This window comes from Alexandromys fortis, unplaced genomic scaffold (assembly GCF_014885135.2).
Source record: "Alexandromys fortis isolate MF-2015 unplaced genomic scaffold, M_Fortis_MF-2015_v1.1 scaffold_0, whole genome shotgun sequence".
Classification (NCBI taxonomy): Eukaryota; Metazoa; Chordata; class Mammalia; order Rodentia; family Cricetidae; genus Alexandromys; species Alexandromys fortis.
The window spans coordinates 43,975,402-43,992,868 of NW_026067949.1; the positions used below are offsets into that span (position 1 = coordinate 43,975,402).

Below are 17,467 nucleotides of genomic sequence, written 5' to 3' on the forward strand. Positions count from 1 at the left end.
TTGGCCCATTAGCTCTAGCCTTGTATTGGCTAACTCTCACATCTTGATTTAACCCATTTCTGTTCATCTGTATATTGCCACGTAGCAGTGGCTTACTGGGAAAGATTCAGCATGTCTGACTCTGGTGGTGGCTCCATAGCATCTCTCTGATTCTGCCTTCTTCCTCCCAGCATTCCATTTAGCTTTCCCTGCCTACCTAAGTTCTGCTCTATCAACAGGCCCAAAGCAGTTTCTTTATTAACCAATGAAAGCAACACAAAGACAGAAGGACCTCCTACACCACAGTGCAGTGTATGTGTTATACGCTCAGAACCAAGGTGACAGCGATACCCTGTAATGAAACATGGGCAAACGCTGCTACAAACACCATAGGCTACTGTGTTTGATTTGTTTGGTTGTTGTGCTTTCAGAGGTCTTTTACTGTTGCCAGGTGGTGTGTGTGTGTGTGTGTGTGTCTCCGTATTCAATGATGTTGTGATCCCCTGTTTAGGGAGCTATGGACTGACAATCAGATCTGCAAAACTGGCATACACATATGGGAGCTAGGTAGAAATGACCCATCAGGGCCAAGTTAGGTGTTAGGAATCCGCTGACAAGAGTGTCACCGCTGCTACTTAGCAGTCTTCCTGATACTGTCTTTGTGCCCTGGCTGAAATGCAGAGGGTGGGGTAGGGACAGCCATGCCAGGTCTTTGTTGAAGTTGATAGGAAACCTCCCTTTGGTTTCTCCATCTTGGCTGGGCTCAGAAAGTCACAAGGTAAGGAATTTGCTTAAAGGGAAAGGGGAGGAGGTGTTGGTTTAGGAAGAATCCCTCTTAATCCTAAATAAATGTGAATAGATCCTTTATGACTACTTTCTTTTTTTTCTCTGGTGTTTCAAGACAGGATTTCTTTATGGCACCTGGGCTGTCCTGGAACCCATTATGTAGACTAGGCTGACTTCAAAGTCGAAGATCCTCCTGCCTCTGCCTTCCAGGTGCTGGAGTTAAAGGCATGCACCACCTTAGCCATCTAGTTCCCTTTTATTCATTTAAGAATTTTCTAAAATACCTTTTCATTATATTCTTTCTCATCCCTAACTCCTCCCATTGAAGTATATTTCTAAAGAATTCTGTGTGATGACAGGTAGCTGCATGCCTCTAAAATACAAAGTAAAAAAATACCAAAAAACTGAAGGCGTATTGATGCCCAGAAAGCATACGGTTGTTTATACTTTAATAACAGTCACAGAAGCTGACTAGAAAAACACAAGTTTTATTCTTTTTAAAGAAAGCCAGTTTTAGCTGTCCCCACCATTCACAGTATGACAAAGGAAATGTCCAAAGTATATATTTTTCTCGGAAACAGAATCAAAAAGAACAGATTGATAGATATGCATAGGTTTTTTTCAATATTTTTCGTTGGTGAACAAAAGCAATTTATATTTAAAATGTATCCAGACTATTGTAAGTGATAAAGTATATAAAAGGAAATGTACATCTTAACTCCTTTAGAACACTTTAGGGGAAACCAATGTTACTGAGGCAGCATTAGGGTTCTTTCCAGAATTGTCTGCAGTACATCTCGTGAATGAACAAACAAGATTCTACATGGAAACTTTCTCCTAGATGCTTGTGTGCCTTGGGATATTTGGGGAAAGGAATGTTTATTTGTATGAAAAATCCTTTAAGGAATGTCTTACTACACACACAGATGTTTTTGAGCCCAGTACTGGACTGGGCTCCAGTAACAGTGAGTCCATTGTAACCACAGAAGGTAACGTGGAATGTGCACCCATGCAGACACGTGACTTTTAGAGATAAATATTTCTATAGCCAAGCAGAATAGTTAGGCATATCAAACTTCCTAGAAGGTTTTGCAACCTGGTAATTTATGGGTGTATATTCCGAGACAGAAGGTCGGGTTGTTGTCTCACAGTTCATGTTTGAGTAGTCACAGCCAGACCCTTCAGGTTTCCAGTCCCCCCTTTTCTTTAGGACTTCACATGGTTTTGGTGCTTTAAAGAACTCTTTCTTTCCATCGCCTGTAATTAGAAAATGAAGAGTTTTTGTTTTGTTGTTTTTTTAACAATCACAAAATATAGGTTTAATTACTATTTTAAACACTAAGGGTCAGGGGAAGACTAGCAAAGAAATAAACCATCAATTCTCCAGTAAGACTTGCAGCTCTGAATAAGACAACATTTTTTCCTCTGTGTTTTAGAACATGCAAAGATGGTAGTAAATGACCATTCGGTACAGACAGAATCCTTAGGGCCTTTCTAACAATTAGATTTTAACATTTTCCACCAATAAAAACAGGTAATGTATGATTTATTCACTTAAAGTCGCAGATGGTGAAAGGAAAACTGACTTCAGGTAATCAGTGTGGTATTGCTGAAGTAGGTTTGCTTTGTTTTAAGAAATAAAAACAGCAAACTATCTTGTAGTAGGAAGTATAAAAACAAGCATGACACATATAACAGACCACGCCAAAAACACCAGATTGCCAGTGGACATAAAAGGCAGAAGTTGCTTTGTAAACTATGAGTAGTGTTAGTATAAATTCTTTGAAAATAGAAAGTTTTATTTACTGGGTTGTTTTGTTTCCTCAGTAGTTAAGGGCTGACCTGTAAGAACACGTAGCAGGAAAAGGATGTTGCCATAACCCAGGACCCCTTAACTGAGTGCTTCATGCAGCTTTTGTTAGGATTGTAATGGGGGTCTTCCTGCAGTTGCCTGCTTTCTGTGGTCCAGAGCTCTCGTGGATAAGATCGCATTCCAGCTTAGAAGTCTGGTAACCTACCTGTTGTATGATGCGTGCTTGCTTTGATTTGGGGTTCAGGCACCTTTCTCCTTTATTGGCTTTCAGGGTAACACTGTTAAGGAAGATACAGAGAAGTTTTAACCTTTGGGGGAAATGTCAACAAAGCGAAGACACCTGCCCCATGGTCATCTCCAGCAAGCCCATTCCTTACATCACTTCGACTTTGTTACAGCCACTAGTCGGGTAGATTACGGAGACTCTCTCGATATCTGCCTTCCTGACGGCTTTCACTCCGGGGTCTATACAAAGGCAGCGCCCCGCTCTGAACATAGTGAAGCCTAGAACAGATCATGGAACTGGTTAGTCATGGCTGTGGATTACAGTCCTGGGGGAAGGGGCGGCGGCAGACACATTTCTAGAAGTCTCATTTGTGTGGATTGGAATTAAGTTATGATCTTTCTATAATATTTCCCTCTGCTTTATGCTAATTTATTATATCCTTGATTATTTCACTCATTGATTTTTATAAATTATATAATTTAGGTTTCAGATAGGACTTATTTGCTGTTTGACCCAGGCTGGCCTCCAGCTCACCAGAAAGCCCAGGATGACCTTTGAACTAGAAGCAGTACACAGCAGACCCCACATTTTAGTGTTACCCCCTGCCTTCGCTCAGCCTCTTTAAGTCCAGAACTTACACTGTAGTGTGTGTATGCCACCAGCCAGGCCCTTGAGTACCTGAAATAACAACTGCACAGCCTTCGGGAACACGGGAGCAAAGAGGCTCTTTTCTTCTGGGTTTATTCTAAATGGTTTTCTAGCTGGCACAGACCCTGTTAGTCTGTTCTTTAGTAAATGAGCAAATAGTTAACAAATCTTTTGATCTTTGTCTTCCGAAGATCAGATTCTAGACTAAAGCTAAGTATCATAAATCTTGCTATCCTCCAGAGCTAACTGGCTTTCAGACCCCACAAGCGTCTCCAGGGAAACCACAAAGATTCGCTGCTTTCTCAGAGCAGGGAGAGTTCTAAACATGACTAGGTTTGTCTTGTAGGCCCCATATTCCTTAGTCCAGATCTGCTGTGATAGAAGAACCATCAGAACACGGGAGATACAGTTCTAGGTTCAGCTGATGGGGAAATGTCAATAAGGTTGCCCTTAGAGACAGTATTCTTGGGGGGCGGGGCTGCAGAGCATTGTCGGTACCCACACTGCCCTAAACACACTTGTTCTCCAGCGAAGTATTGATCAACACATATAACACATATAACATTACTATGACCATCGCCCCAGAGAGAATTTCCTTTTTTCCTTTATTCTGAAAGAATTGATTATAATAAATCGATGAGCTCTTGCTTAAAAAAACTAATTTTCCCCACCAACATAATCCCATAGAAGATTCTCTAAATAGACACTGAGAGCTTCCTCTAAAGGCTCTTGCTAGGTAATTGTCAGAAAATTAAGAAATCTATGAAGTTTATCATCCATAGTTAAAATAATCTTTTCATATAAAATTTCCAACATTTCCCGCCATTGCTGGAACTTCTGATGTGTGAAATCAAATTGACTGTGTATTTTAGAGAAAAGGCATTTGAAAGGTAACACAACGAACGACCGTATCGGCACAGAAGCGAGAGGAATCGTATACCTTGGACAGCTGTAGCACAGATTAGCACAGCGAAGGCTGTGGCGATGCCCTTCATGTCCACCCCAGCCGCTGCTGCTCTGCCTCGGCTTCGATGTGCTCTGTAGAGGACAGTGGGAAGGCTGAAGCAGGAGCATTTTATAGACCAGCAGTCCTTGGCAGCAGCAGGAATTTCCCTGCTTGACTCACGCCGCTTTCTTGCTTCCTAGAGTTTCCCTTTTGTCGCCATGTCAGTGCCTCTGCCGGTTCCTGTCTGCAGCCGTGAGGGCTGTGACTGGAATGTGAAAGTGCTTGGGAACTGGAGTGCTGTCTGCTTTGTAGCTCACCCCCAGGGGAAGCCGCTGTCTGCAGGGGCCTTTACCTACAGGTGCCTTTCTGGGCAGTGTAATTCCAAGTCCCACAGACTCAGGCAGATCTTCCCAGTTCCAACCAGCTCCTCCTCCATGTAACTATAGGAAAGGACATGTGTATTGGACGGAGATTATTTGCTAACAGGTGACCTGCGCTAACTTTGCATTATTTTGCTTTCAATTTCTTGTTTGAAGTTCTCTCCCCATATCTGTGCGCTTGCATCTACTTCTTTTTTATTGTCTTTCTTGAGCAATATATTTTTCTCTGCTCTCTTCCTTTCCTCCCCCATCCCCTTCTGCCCATGATCCCCTCACTCCCAATTTACTCAGCAGATCTTGTCGTTTTCTGCATCTATTTGTGTTTAAAGTTTAAAGCCATGCGTGTGCTTGTATGGAACTAGCTCTTGAAGACCAGGCTGGCCTCAAACTCACAGAGATCCGCCTCCCTCTGCCTCCCGAGTGCTGGGATTAAAGGCATATGCTACCACCACCCGGCATATGTGTGCTTTTTAGTGCATATACTTTGTATATTTATACTTTTGTATATTTTCTGTTAAGGACTATAAAGACAAAGTTGTCATCTCTTCCTGATTCTCTTAAGTTTTCTGACTCTGTTTTAAATGTGTCGTTTATAGACACATAATGAGTTCAAGTCTAGGAGAGCTGTGTGTTTTTTTTTTTTTTTAGAACTTTAGACTGGGTGCGGTGGTGGCACACACCTTTAATCCCAGCACTCGGGAGGAGGTATAGGCAGGCAGATGTATGTGAATTCAAGACCAGCCTGACCTACAAAGCAAGTTCTATATTTGCAGATGGCTTAGAAGCTTGCTGGACCAAATACAGAATGAAAAAGAGTCCTGTTCCTCCTCTCTGAGGATGACCGATGATCTGCTTTTATTCTGTGTCGACCTAGACGTGGAAGAGCCGAGTCCCCCATATGAGTACGGCCGTGTCTGCCTTCCCTCTGAAACATAGTGCAAATGCCAAGGGAGATTTCAGTCTTGACTTCAGGTCTTCAGATACTGGATGTGAACCTATGGTGAGCTGGGAGGGGGTCTGCTTTTGTACTGAAACTTTCTTGCCCGATTTCCTGCACCTAAGGAAAGCCCAGCCTAAGGGTTGGCAGGGATGTCCCCCTCTTCCTCTCAGTAATCCAGTTTCCTGGAAAGCCACCCTTTACAACAGTTCAGCAAATGTTTGCTCCCGGTCCAATGTATGTTACAGCCTGGCATTCTCAAGACTGTAACTAAATTCCTTCTTGTTAAGGCAGAATTTTATAACTTTTGCCCCATAAGGTTTCTGCTGGCTCTGCAGATGTGGGGTGGGAGAGCTCCTAAGGACTGGTTCTGACCTGTTCTTACCCGACAGTCTGTGGTGTCCCAGGAGAAAGACTCTTTTTCAGAACATGCCCTCATCCATGGATCCCCTATGCCCTGTGAGATTTAGTGCTTGTGTTCTGGAGTGTGTCGTTCATCTCCTGAGTCCCTTAACTCACCGTATCTTATCTTCATGACTTTTTTTTTTTTTTTGACATGGCCTCCTGCTATGGAGTGCAGGTCTGCTTAGCTCATGACTATCTCCTTGCCTCAGCCTTTCAAATGCTGAGAATATAGGCACGTGCCAATATGACTGGGCTCTCATTTATTTCCTTGAAAAAGTGATATCTTAATATTCATATTATGTAATGATTATTTCTTCTGATTTTATAAAACGGACTGTTCTTGCCGAGCTTATCTAGGAATAATGTTAAAGTACATCCATGATTTTAAATCTCTAGTAGCCACAGTTAAAAAAAGAAAAATAGCTGAAAATAATTTAAGCAATATATTTAATGTAATTCAAAACATAAGAGATTATTTTGCTGCCTAATCAGCATTGTATGAGATTTTTTATTAAGTGTTCAAACTGAACCAGTCATAAGCCAAATGCTCAGTAGTCATATGTGCTTAGTGTAACACACAAGGGACAGAAGGACCTAGGTTAATACATACATTCCGTGTAGTATATACTGGCTGCCATGATGCTTGCTCTAAAACAGCCCAAGACAACAGCAGATGCTGTGGTTTTGTTTACGGCAACATCTCTAGGTTTCCCTAACAGTTTCCTCTTCACCCTGACTTGTATCTCATTGCTCTTTTCTTTGAGTGAAATGCAAAAAAGATTAAACTATAATTTGTTTTTTAAACTACTTTTATTATTTTAATTGTGTATTTGCATGTGTGGCTGTGTGGGGCATGTGTATGCGAGTGCCCTCAGAGGCCAGCAGCATCGGGCCACCAGGAGCTGGACGTAAAGGTGATCCTGAGCCCCAATATCAGCACTGGGGCTTGACCTCAGGTCCTCTAGAAGAGCGGTTTGTTCTCTTAACCACTGAGGCATGCTAAACGACATGTTCTGTCCTTTGGGGACTATTGCCCTTTTTTTGTTGTTATTTCTCAAATCGGGCTATTTTCTGCTTTCTATTCCAGGTCCACCTAGTCAGGGTGTCCCCTTGAATTTAAGGAATATCCCAGGAAATGATTCTAATTTCCATCTTTTAAAAAATTGTGTAATCTGTGTGGCCTAGTGAGTTTTCTGTTCTTGCGATAAAACGCTATAGCCAGAAGCAACCTAGGAGGGAAAGGGCTTATTTCTGCTTAGAGGCCACACTGCATCACTGAGGGAAGCCAGGGCCGGAACTCAAGCAGGACCTGAAACAGAGACCATGGAAGATGCTGCTTACTGGCTTGTTCCGCACCGACTTCCTCATACATCCCAAGTTCTGCCCACAGTGGACTGGGCCCTCCTCACACCAATCACTAATCAAGATGATTCCCACAGACATGATCACAGGCCAGTCTGTTGGGTGAACCTTCAGCTGAGGCTCCCTCTTGCCAGGTCACGCTAGACGGTGTCAAATCGACAATGAAAGCTAACGTCCAGTGCTTCCAAATGACTCAGTTCATGGAGACGAGACAATGCTGGGGCTGAGGAGGGGGCTCAGAGGGAGCGCTTTACCTGGTGCATCTGTAGGCTGTCTGGTTGACCCCCAAAATTTCCAACATAGTTTTCAAATTTGAAGCGATTAATGCAAGCCATTTAACATAACTCCATTTAATAAGTTTCAGAAACGCGGACTGATTCCCCCCACCTATGTTAATACCGGGATATTTTCTTCAGTTAGTGAAAAGTGGGCTAGAAATGGAAACCATAACATTTCCATTTATTAGAAACCAGCATGACGTAACAGAATCCTGTTTCAGGTTTACAGACCGCAGATGACTCAGTCCAGCGGGAGAGAGTGCCAGAAGTCTGAGACAACATGTCTTGACTGAGCGCAGTGATGCCCAAGCCCAGCTCCTTAACCTAAGATAGCACAGCACCTGCCGCCCTTTTAGCCAACAATTCAATCATTTTCGGAAGCTGTTAGTCAGTTTTTATATTCTTAAGACAATGACACTATGATCTTATTAAAATAATACTCGCTCAGAAGTCAGGAAAAACCCCACACACCATGTTCAGAGAATCTGCCAGACCCTGAGTAAGACCTCACAGCAAAGGAAACAGAAACTAGACGTAAATCATGTAAACACAAAAGTTCATTAAAGCGCTGAGAAAAATTATGCATTTTGTTGTTGCTGAAAAGAACCCCAGAGTGAGCAGGAATTTGAGTAAAGCTGTTTCTAAACTTAAGCTTAATATTTTGATAATTTGACCTAAGGAAACATTTTCTTATTTATTTATTTATCTATCTATCTATTTATTTATTTATTTATTTATTTATTTATTATGCACATAATATTTTGTCTGTGTGTGTGTCTGCAGGCCAGAAGAGGGCACCAGACCTCATTACAGATGGTTGTGAGCCACCATGTGGTTGCTGGGAATTGAACTCAGGACCTTTGGAAGAGCAGGCAATGCTCTTAACCACTGAACCATCTCTCCAGCCCCAAGGAAACGTTTTCAAAAGTTGCATTCTGCCAGCTGGCATTTGGAACATCTGCCAGGGTTCACGTTGCATAAGTACCGCTTCGTGTTTGATATGAACTGGCCAGATGTTACAGCATTGAGTACGTGCACCGAATAAGGGGTGGTCTCAGTGGCCACCACCGTCTGACTGACCTCCCCATGTTTGAGAGAGCCCCGGAGAGTCCTCACCTCCTGCCTTGTCAGCATACCAGAGAGGATGGAATCAAAACGGAAGTCTATTGGACTTCAGCACAGACTTTCAGCACTTTAGTGTCCGAAAGATAGAAACAGCTTTGGACTTGCAGTGGGCAGAGATTTTAAAGGCTGTTTACTTTGTGTGTCTGCGTGTTCGCATGTGAGTGGGCGCACACATGTATGCCTGTGGAGGCCTGAAGTTGATGCGGAGTGTCTCCCTGGTTGCTACATTTTACGGATCAGGCAAGGTCTCTTGCTGATCCCAGAGCTTGCCAGCTTACCCTATGTCTGCCTCGCAAGTGCTGGGACTACAGGGTGCCGTCATGCCTGCCTGTCTTTTATGTGGGTTCTGAGGCTGTGAGCCCCAGTCCTCACTCTTGCCAGGGAAATGTTTGGTGCACTGAGCCAAGGCCTCAGCCCCTGATAAACAGTTGCTGAGCGCTGGGTCTACCGTCCCAGTTCCTGCTGCTCTGGTGACCTCTGTCTCCAGCTTATTCTTGCCCTTAGGGTACTCTGATTGGCTAGGTTGGGTTTACTGTGGGTTTTCCTCTGTTAAGCTGTAGGCGAGGTGTTTATTAAGCTATCTGCTTTCATTCGCTTTGGAAATTGAGTTTGAGCTACAAAGAGTTTGGGCTGTTTCCCTTCTTGATATTTCTCTACCTTTTTTAGAAAAAAATTATCAGATTTAATAGTAACTATAATAGTGGTTATTATTTACTCCTTTTTTTCTTTTCTATCCTGGGAAAATGCAGTACCTCAATATTGTTTTATCTATAACCAAACTCATTTGTCTTGGGATGTCACTTTTTATGAAATCTTCTCCCAAGCTAATTATATTAGTAGGTAATTAACACATGCCAAAGCTGTTCACTTATTTTTTATAATTTATTTTTTACTTTTATGTTCATTTATGTATTGCCTACATGTATGCATGTATAAGGGTATCAGATCCCTTGGAACTGGAGTAGCAGACAGTTGTGAGCTGCCATGTGGGTGCTGGGAATTGAACCCGGTCCCCTGGAAGAGCAGGCAGTGATCTTTACCACTGAGCCATCTCTCCAGCCCCACTTATTTTATTTTCCAGTAATTCTAAAGGAAAGAAAAGAACTTGAGTCTGAAAACTAATTTATTTAGAATCTTAGGTAAGTTCAGCAGAATCTATGCCAAAACTCAGAACGCAGACTGGAGTGATGGCTTCATAGTTAAACTCCTTGGCTGTTCTTCCTGAGGCCTCAGGCTCAATTCCCAGCACCCCCTTGGTGGCTCACAACCATCTCTAACTCCAGTCCTGGGGGATCCAACACCCTCTTCTGGCCTCTGAGGGTACCAGGCACATGCGTGGCACATAGGCATACATGCAAACACAACACCCATGCTTATCAAATGAAATGAAAATAACCGTTGGAAACACAGGGCGTGTTCGAGTTCTGTAACCTCACTGGCTAGACTGACCCGCTTTTCCGCGTCCTCTACTCTACCCTGGGAGTTTGCTGTCATTTGCATGTGTTGGAGCCAGGAAGAGTGTAGAGCACAAAACAAGTCAGTGGCGCCATAAGCTTCAGAGAGAGAGTTTTCCTCCCAACAAAGGCAGCTCTGTGCGCGGCCTTCGGTTGGCCACCCAGAGCAGGACGCGACTACCAGGGCAATGTCGATGTTCATGTGAGTTTTCCAAGCCGGGAAACAGCATGGCTATTGTTCAGGAGTGGAAAACACGTGAGAGAGTAGCAGTGAGCAGCATTACAAACAGCTCGTGGATTCACAGCGGGGCACACTTGGGCGGCAGCTTGATTGCCAGTCCTGTATTGCCACTGATCCCCCTGAGAAGGGGAGGGGAGCATCTCTGAGTGACACTCTCCCTGGTCTAGTTGGAGGATCCTGCTTCGGGGGATGAGTTCTGCCTGTGACTGTTAGGAGAGCCATGTGTGTAAGGTATGGCATTGCTTTGGGCTCCGACTCAAATGACCGGTTGTCGGGAGCATTCCAGGACACGGACACGTGGTTTCCAATTTGAACTAGAGGTTAACCAGAGCTGTTTAACGTGGGAGATCTGCCCAGGAATGTAAAAAGGGGATTGGAAGGACATTCTTGTCATTGCAGATATTTTATTATATTAAACTTAACTGACGTTTTATATTCAAGACAAGAATAACCTTTTAAATATTTAGAAAAGCTACAAGTTTAGTGGCCTTTAAGAAATTGAGTTTATTTCTTTTTAGATAAAGTAAGTAAAAGAGTCCTGTCATTGCCCTGTTTCCTGTTCTGCCTCTGATTCACAGCTTTGTGTTCTCTCTGTGGTCCCAGCTTCCCAGCTCTGGGTTTTAATGCACAGAAAACTGAATAATGAGGTCTGGTCAAAAAACCATCTCTCTCTCTCTCTCTCTTTCTCTCTCTCTCTCTCTTTCTCTCTCTCCCCCCCCCCCCCGGGTCTGGGTGCCCACCCTGACCTTGCATCTGCACCTGTTGGTGGCTGGGTAGAGAGTAGTCGCAAGACTGATGGCTGATGGCTGGAGGCCAGAATAATGGCTGTTGTTTGTTTCATGTCTACAGTGTGCCAGTGTGATGTGTGCAGTGTCCCCAATCCCGTAATGTTTCAGTAAGAAAGAACACGTCTCTTTAAAGAAGAAAACAAGGACTCAAGCATGTGTGCGATGCTGTCTTAGTCACTTAAAACCACTTATAAGAAGCAGGCTCAGAGTAGCCGAGAGGAACAGCGCAGGAGAATTCCTTTCTGCTCTGTTGCAATAGGAAGGAAGGGCGACCGCAAAGGTCTGACTATAACTCGCGTGCTGAGGCCTCCTCGAGAAGAGAAGGGTAGAGTGGGAGGCAGCTGCGGGCAGCTTGAGACAGTGAATCCGACGGTCCTGGGCAAGAAGCAGCGATGAACGTAGTTTACATTCCAGATGTTTGTCGTGCGCGTGGGCAAGCAGTCATGTCTCCCTCCTGTGTCTCCATCCTCACCAGCGCAGTAGCTCCCAGAGCAGCCAGTGCGAATCCCACGGACAAGGGACAAGGTGACAGAACTGTCGTGACACTGGGCTGAGATGGACAGAAACTGATGTGGGCAGTAACTGATGTTCAGTGCAGCAGGTCAGCTCCCGACTGCAGGAATCTGTGACCTTTGGTGGCCGATGGGGGAAGAGCAGACACGGCATTTCCAGACTGCAGCTTGCATTTCGAGTCCCTTCTTAGAGTCCCAGTTACCCTAGCTCTTACCTCTTCTCATCCCAAGTCCCCTTATTTCCTAGAACCTTTTGAGTTTATATTAAACAGGTAAGATACAATATAAAATGGGAGGATGCCCAGAATCAGTCCAGTTAGCAGACTGAGCTCTGTAAAGGCTAATCTCGCGAGAGGTGGTGGTGGTAGGGGTTTTCAGCTGTTGCTGGGGCATTTTCCCCAAATCCAAATAATGTGCAGTGTCCCAAAGTGGAGTCTGGAAAGCCAGGAGGCCTAGAAAACATGTCCTAAAACCAAGGACTCCACAATAGTTCCCAAGCTAGGAATGGGGATTAGAAGAAAGTCGCAGGCTTAGGGCAAGGGACCGTCCCCGCCTCGGAAGTCGCTAGTGACCCGTATGGCAGTTCAGTAGAAGCAGAGAAACGTGAGTGGGGAGACCCGAGTAGACAGAGTCCTCTTGCCCATCAAATCGAGAGAAGAGCGAATCAAAGAGATGTAACTTTTACATCTCAGTTGAGGCTTAGAAGACTTTTCTCCTGAGAAAATGGATCCGTTTCCTAGGCTAGAGTAGTTAACCTCACAGTGATTCTGAAATAAACACTCTAACTATCATGAGAGAAGTTACCTTAGGAGAAAAGAATAAATTTTCAAATGGAAATTGAATTAGGTAGATTGATAAGTGGGAACCACCTGTAAATTAGAATTAAAGGAAAGGCTGCCAATTTTTGTATCTTATCATATATGGGTATTTATTTAAAATCTAATTTAGGGTGCTGGGGAGAGGACTCAGTGTGTGAATTATTTAGTGCAAGCACAAGGACCTTGTCAATCAGGCGTTCCGGCACATCTGGCCCCAGTGCTGCAGCTGTAGAGACAAATGATCCCTGAGTGCTGGCCCGCCCTGAGCGCGCTGACCTGCCAGTCCATCAAACTGTTAGTGCTCCCTCCCAGCTCCAGGGAGCTCCTGACTCAGGAAGCCAAGTGGAGAGTGGCTGAAGACATTAGACGGCAACTTCCGGCCTCTACACATAAACACACATGCTCACACATACCTGCATCTACCCACACAAACGCATGCACCATACACATAAAAGAGAACTTTTATGTATTTTTTTTTAAAAAAAGTTATATGCCCGGATAGCTCAGTTGGTAGAGTGTAAAAAGGAAGTAATGAAAATGAGAATAATAGCTCCATAGAGATGGCTCAGTGGGTGAAGCCGTTGGCCCAGTGACCTGGGTTTGGAGTTCTAGAACCCACGTGGAGCTGGAGGTGGCAGTGCCCCTTTGTAACCCAGGTGCTCCCAGGCTGAGATTGGAGGCAGAGGCAGGAGACTCTCCTGGATCCTGGACTGCACACTGCAAACAGCAAGACGCCCTGTCTCGAGGCAGAGAGCAAGGCGCAGAGCTTGAGAAGAAGCACGGGAGGGGCCTCACTGTGAGAGTTAGTTAGACAGAAAGTTGGTGAAATGCATACATTAGCACTTAGAGATGATAGCCGTCACCATTCCAGCAGCCAACCACTACTGATTCATTACATATGTAGATACATTCATCTCTATCTTTCTGTTTTCTTTGGCAAAAAAAATCCCTAATTATTTAAGAGGTGAGAAAATTGAAAAGAACTTTCCTGTCTATTTCTACACACAACACAGAAACCATCCAGTCACTGCAGAAGCTGCTTAGCGTTACTGTTCTGCGTGTAGCCGTGGCATTCCCCACTATGTACTGAGGTAACATGTCAAACAGAAGCAACGTGTATTCTTTTTCATCTTTAAATTTTGTGGGGAGCGTGGGCATACTTGCTTTAGAACATCGGAAGGTCAGGGTTCTCTTAGTTTGACCCTTCGTCCCCTACTCAGTCCTCAAACCCATGATCCCCCTGCCTCAACCTCCATGCTGGCTCGTGGTTTTGTTGTTGTTCATCTTATTTGTTTTGTTTTTGAGTCAAGGTCTCGTTGTGTAGCCCTAGCTGACTTAGAACTCTCTATTTAGACCAGGCTGGCCTCAGACTCAGTCATTCCCCTGCCTCTGCCTCTGGAATAAAGGCTGTGTGCTTCCACTCCTGGCTGGCTTTGTTCTTCCCTTTCTCTTGGGTGATTTTGCTTTTCCCCATAGCTTTTGTTCCCACACTGAGTTCCTTTTGTTTCTCCAGTCTTACTTTTTGATAACAAGAAACTCAAGTTTACTATTGTCAGCGGTAGTATCATGGTTTTGGTTTGTGGTTTTCTTTGTTGTTGTTGTTTGGTTTTGTTTTTTGAAACAGGGTCTCACTGTGTAGCCCTGGCTGTCCTGGAATTCTCTATGTAAACCAGGCTGGCCTTGAACTCATAGAGACCTGCCTTTGCCTCCACAATGCTGGGATTAACATGCAACCCCACTTGTAGCCTGAGTATTTTTTAAAATACCTATCTATTTTTTAAAAGAGAGATTGTTTCTTGGCCTTAACATCAAAAGAATATAAATTACACCTTTCTTGTTTCTCAAACCTGTAAAGTGGCATTTTTGTTGTTGCATTTACTTATTTATTTTGCTTGTTTGTTTCTTCAAGACAGGGTTTCTCTGTACGGCCCTGGCTGTTTCGGAACTCACTCTGTAGACCAGGCTGGCCTCAGACTCAGAAATCTGCCTGCCTCTGCTTCCCACATACTGGGATTAAAGGCGTGCACCACCACTGCCTGTTAAGTGGCTTTCTGTATATCTGTTCTCAGTTCACTTCTCCCTGTATAGATCTCTCAAAAGGAAAGGATATATCATCCTTTTCCTGCTACTCAGCACTCTAGTGTGTCCAGAGAGTCCCAGGTTGTATGGACAACTAAGCTAATGCACTGACTCGGATAATTAGAGAACTAAAAAGTTAAGTTTAGCTAAGGGAAAACAGAAGCAAACTGTGCAGGTTTGCACATGCTTGACAAAGAAATGCAGGCTACCGAGAATGTCATCAACCAGATGACATTACGTCACACTGGCACACACTCGACACAGGGCAGCCAGGAAAGAGATACACACAAGTCGGCCCTTATGAACTTAGAGTAAGGTTTTGTATAAACGCTAGAATTGTGGCAGTTCACTTTCTGTGGTCCTTGAAATGCAGGAAGCTTGTCTGACACATCTGCCTGCTCCCCTCATTTGTATAAAATAAAGTGAAGGGGGGGGGGCAGGAGAGAAGGACAAGCATAGCCAGAGACTGGCATTGGTGTCTTCCTCAGTCATGTCTACTGTAGTTTTTGCGACCGTATCTCTTAATGAACTTGGAACTTACCAGTTGCTGGCTGACCAGCAACCTTGAGTGAACTGCCTGTCCCCACCCCTCCAGCCGTGCAGTTACACCACCATGCTCAACTTTCACATGGGTGCTGAGGATCCGAACTCAGGTCCTTAGGTTTGCATGGCAGACCCTTACCTGACTGAGCCACCTTCCCAGCCAGTAGAGTCAAACCAGAAACTTGATTTCTGTAATTCCTGTCTTATAAAATCTCCCCTTTTTCCTTTACTTTTCACTCCCTTTATAGATATGGGGCTGAACTCTCCCCTAGTCTGACGAGGGAGGGAGGGAGGAAGAGGAAGGGAGGGAGGGAGGGAGGGAGGGAGGGAGGGAGGGANGAGAGAGAGAGAGAGAGAGAGAGAGAGAGAGAGAGAGAGAGAGAGAGAGAGAAAGAGAAAGAGTGAGTTCGTGTGTGTAAAGGCCAGATATGATGACCTGTGTCCCGGGTCTCTGTCCCAAATGTTTTCAGTTGGTCTTTGTTATGAATACACAATAGTGTTAAGGACTGGGGAGGTTAGCACACAGACCCAAGTTCAGATCCCCAGCACCCAAGCGAAAGGCTGGGCCTGGCAGTGCCCGCCCCTGACCGGTACTGGTGAGGGGGACTGGGGGTGAAGTACAGGGTGTGACCTTTAGCTGAACTTGTCTCGAAAGACTGATAGAGGAAGACCCCCATGTCAACTTTTGACCTTTACACACATGAATACACACACACACCCTGAGGATAGGATGCTATTCTGAGACCCCACAATGGTGTAAACAGGTAGCAAGGACAGCAGCATTCTCTCTGGGTGCAGCTCTTAATCACTAGCGAATCTGGAGCTTGCTGAAGGTGTCTGTTAGGCAAGATTATGACTTAGGGATTCAGCACGGCTTCCTAAGCATCTTCAGGACTCGGCAAAAGACACTAGAGTATAACATACGAACTGGAAGTTTGGCAAAGACTGAGGATAAAATGGGATCCTGGCACAAGCCTGTATTCCTGGCAGTCAGGAGGCAGAGAGGCAGCCTTGTCACAAGTATCCTACCTTGACTGACGTTGCTCCTATGCATCTGGGTACCTAAGTAAACTCCTGCAATCCGTGTCTTTTCCTCTCTGCATGCCCCTGCTCTACATAGTCGTTGTCATTAACCTTCAGGCTCCTTCGCCACTGATTTAGTCAAGCCCTCACCGCTCCATGCTTGAATTTGCCCACACACTCCCCATTGCTTCTCCTTCGCTTCCAGTCAAATGTTTCCTCCAGGTCACCTTTGTCCTATGTGGCATGAACTTGGAGATGGGACCGCTTCCTCCTCTACTTGATGTCCATTGCTGCTTCACTGAAGTTCCAACCTTTAAGGCTCTTGGTTAGCCAATCATGATCTTCTCTGCCCTCCCTGTCTGCAGCTTAGACTACAGTGTTAGCTGGTGAGTGAGGCAGGAGCAAACACCAGTGTCGCTGCCCCTCCAAAGTGTCCCTTATTTCCAGCTGACGTGCAAGCTGGAAGGCCCGGATTCGCTCCTGCCTGCTGTTTTGACATTTTTAACATGTTTCATGACCACAAGCCAAGCATGCTAACATGTGCCTGTCTTTTGGAAATGTATGACCGTCAACTGAGCATACTTGGGAAAGAATGGATTCTCTAAGCGAATGTGCTCAGGAATTTGCATGCCTGTGTGCATGGGCTCCCAAGATAGGAAATTCTTAGTTAGGGTGTCTACTGCAGTAATAAAGACCACGAACAACCAAAAGAAACTTGGGGAGGAGATAAGTTTTATTGCAGCTTACAACTCTCCTCACAGAGGGCAGGGAGTCAGCGCAGGAACCTGAGGGCCCTAAGGCAGTATAGGAACCTGGAAGGTGGGCAGGAAACTCAGGAGCCTGGAGGGCAGGCAGTCAGTGCAGGAACACAGGAACCAAAGGCAGGTCCTGGAGGCAGGAGCTGAAGCAGAAGCCACGGAGGAGTGCTGCTTACTGGTTTGCTCAATTTGTTTGTTTATACTATCTAGGACCACCGCCTTGCCAGGGGTAGTACCACCTACAGTGAGCCCCTACCTGATCAATCACCAATAAAGAAAATACCCCACAGGCTTGCCCATAGGTCAATACCACAGAGAACTTCTCTCACTTGAGATCCCGTCTTCCTAAATGACTGACATGTGTCA

At 44.8% G+C, this 17,467-nt stretch overlaps 2 protein-coding genes across 17 annotated transcripts in view; one reads left to right on the forward strand and one right to left on the reverse strand.

Annotated features, from left to right (window-relative positions):
• Art3 (ADP-ribosyltransferase 3 (inactive)) overlaps positions 1-17,467 on the forward strand; it is a 119,152-nt gene that overhangs the window by 53,816 nt on the left and 47,869 nt on the right. The window contains exon 1 of one of the 16 annotated variants that reach the window (XM_050149792.1): positions 10,793-10,811. The exons of the other annotated variants lie outside the window; for them this stretch is intronic. The gene's annotated coding sequence lies outside the window, so the exon portion shown is untranslated. Of the gene's footprint in view, positions 1-10,792; positions 10,812-17,467 lie in introns of those variants that run through there. 16 annotated transcript variants of the gene reach the window in all.
• On the reverse strand, positions 1,278-4,620 carry Cxcl11 (C-X-C motif chemokine ligand 11). The gene is made up of 4 exons (XM_050149796.1): positions 4,393-4,620; positions 2,956-3,082; positions 2,784-2,856; positions 1,278-2,022 (listed from the first exon to the last, which is right to left on the reverse strand). Exons 1-4 carry the CDS (start codon positions 4,445-4,447, stop codon positions 1,972-1,974), a joined length of 306 nt encoding a protein of 101 aa, XP_050005753.1. The 5' UTR covers positions 4,448-4,620; the 3' UTR covers positions 1,278-1,971.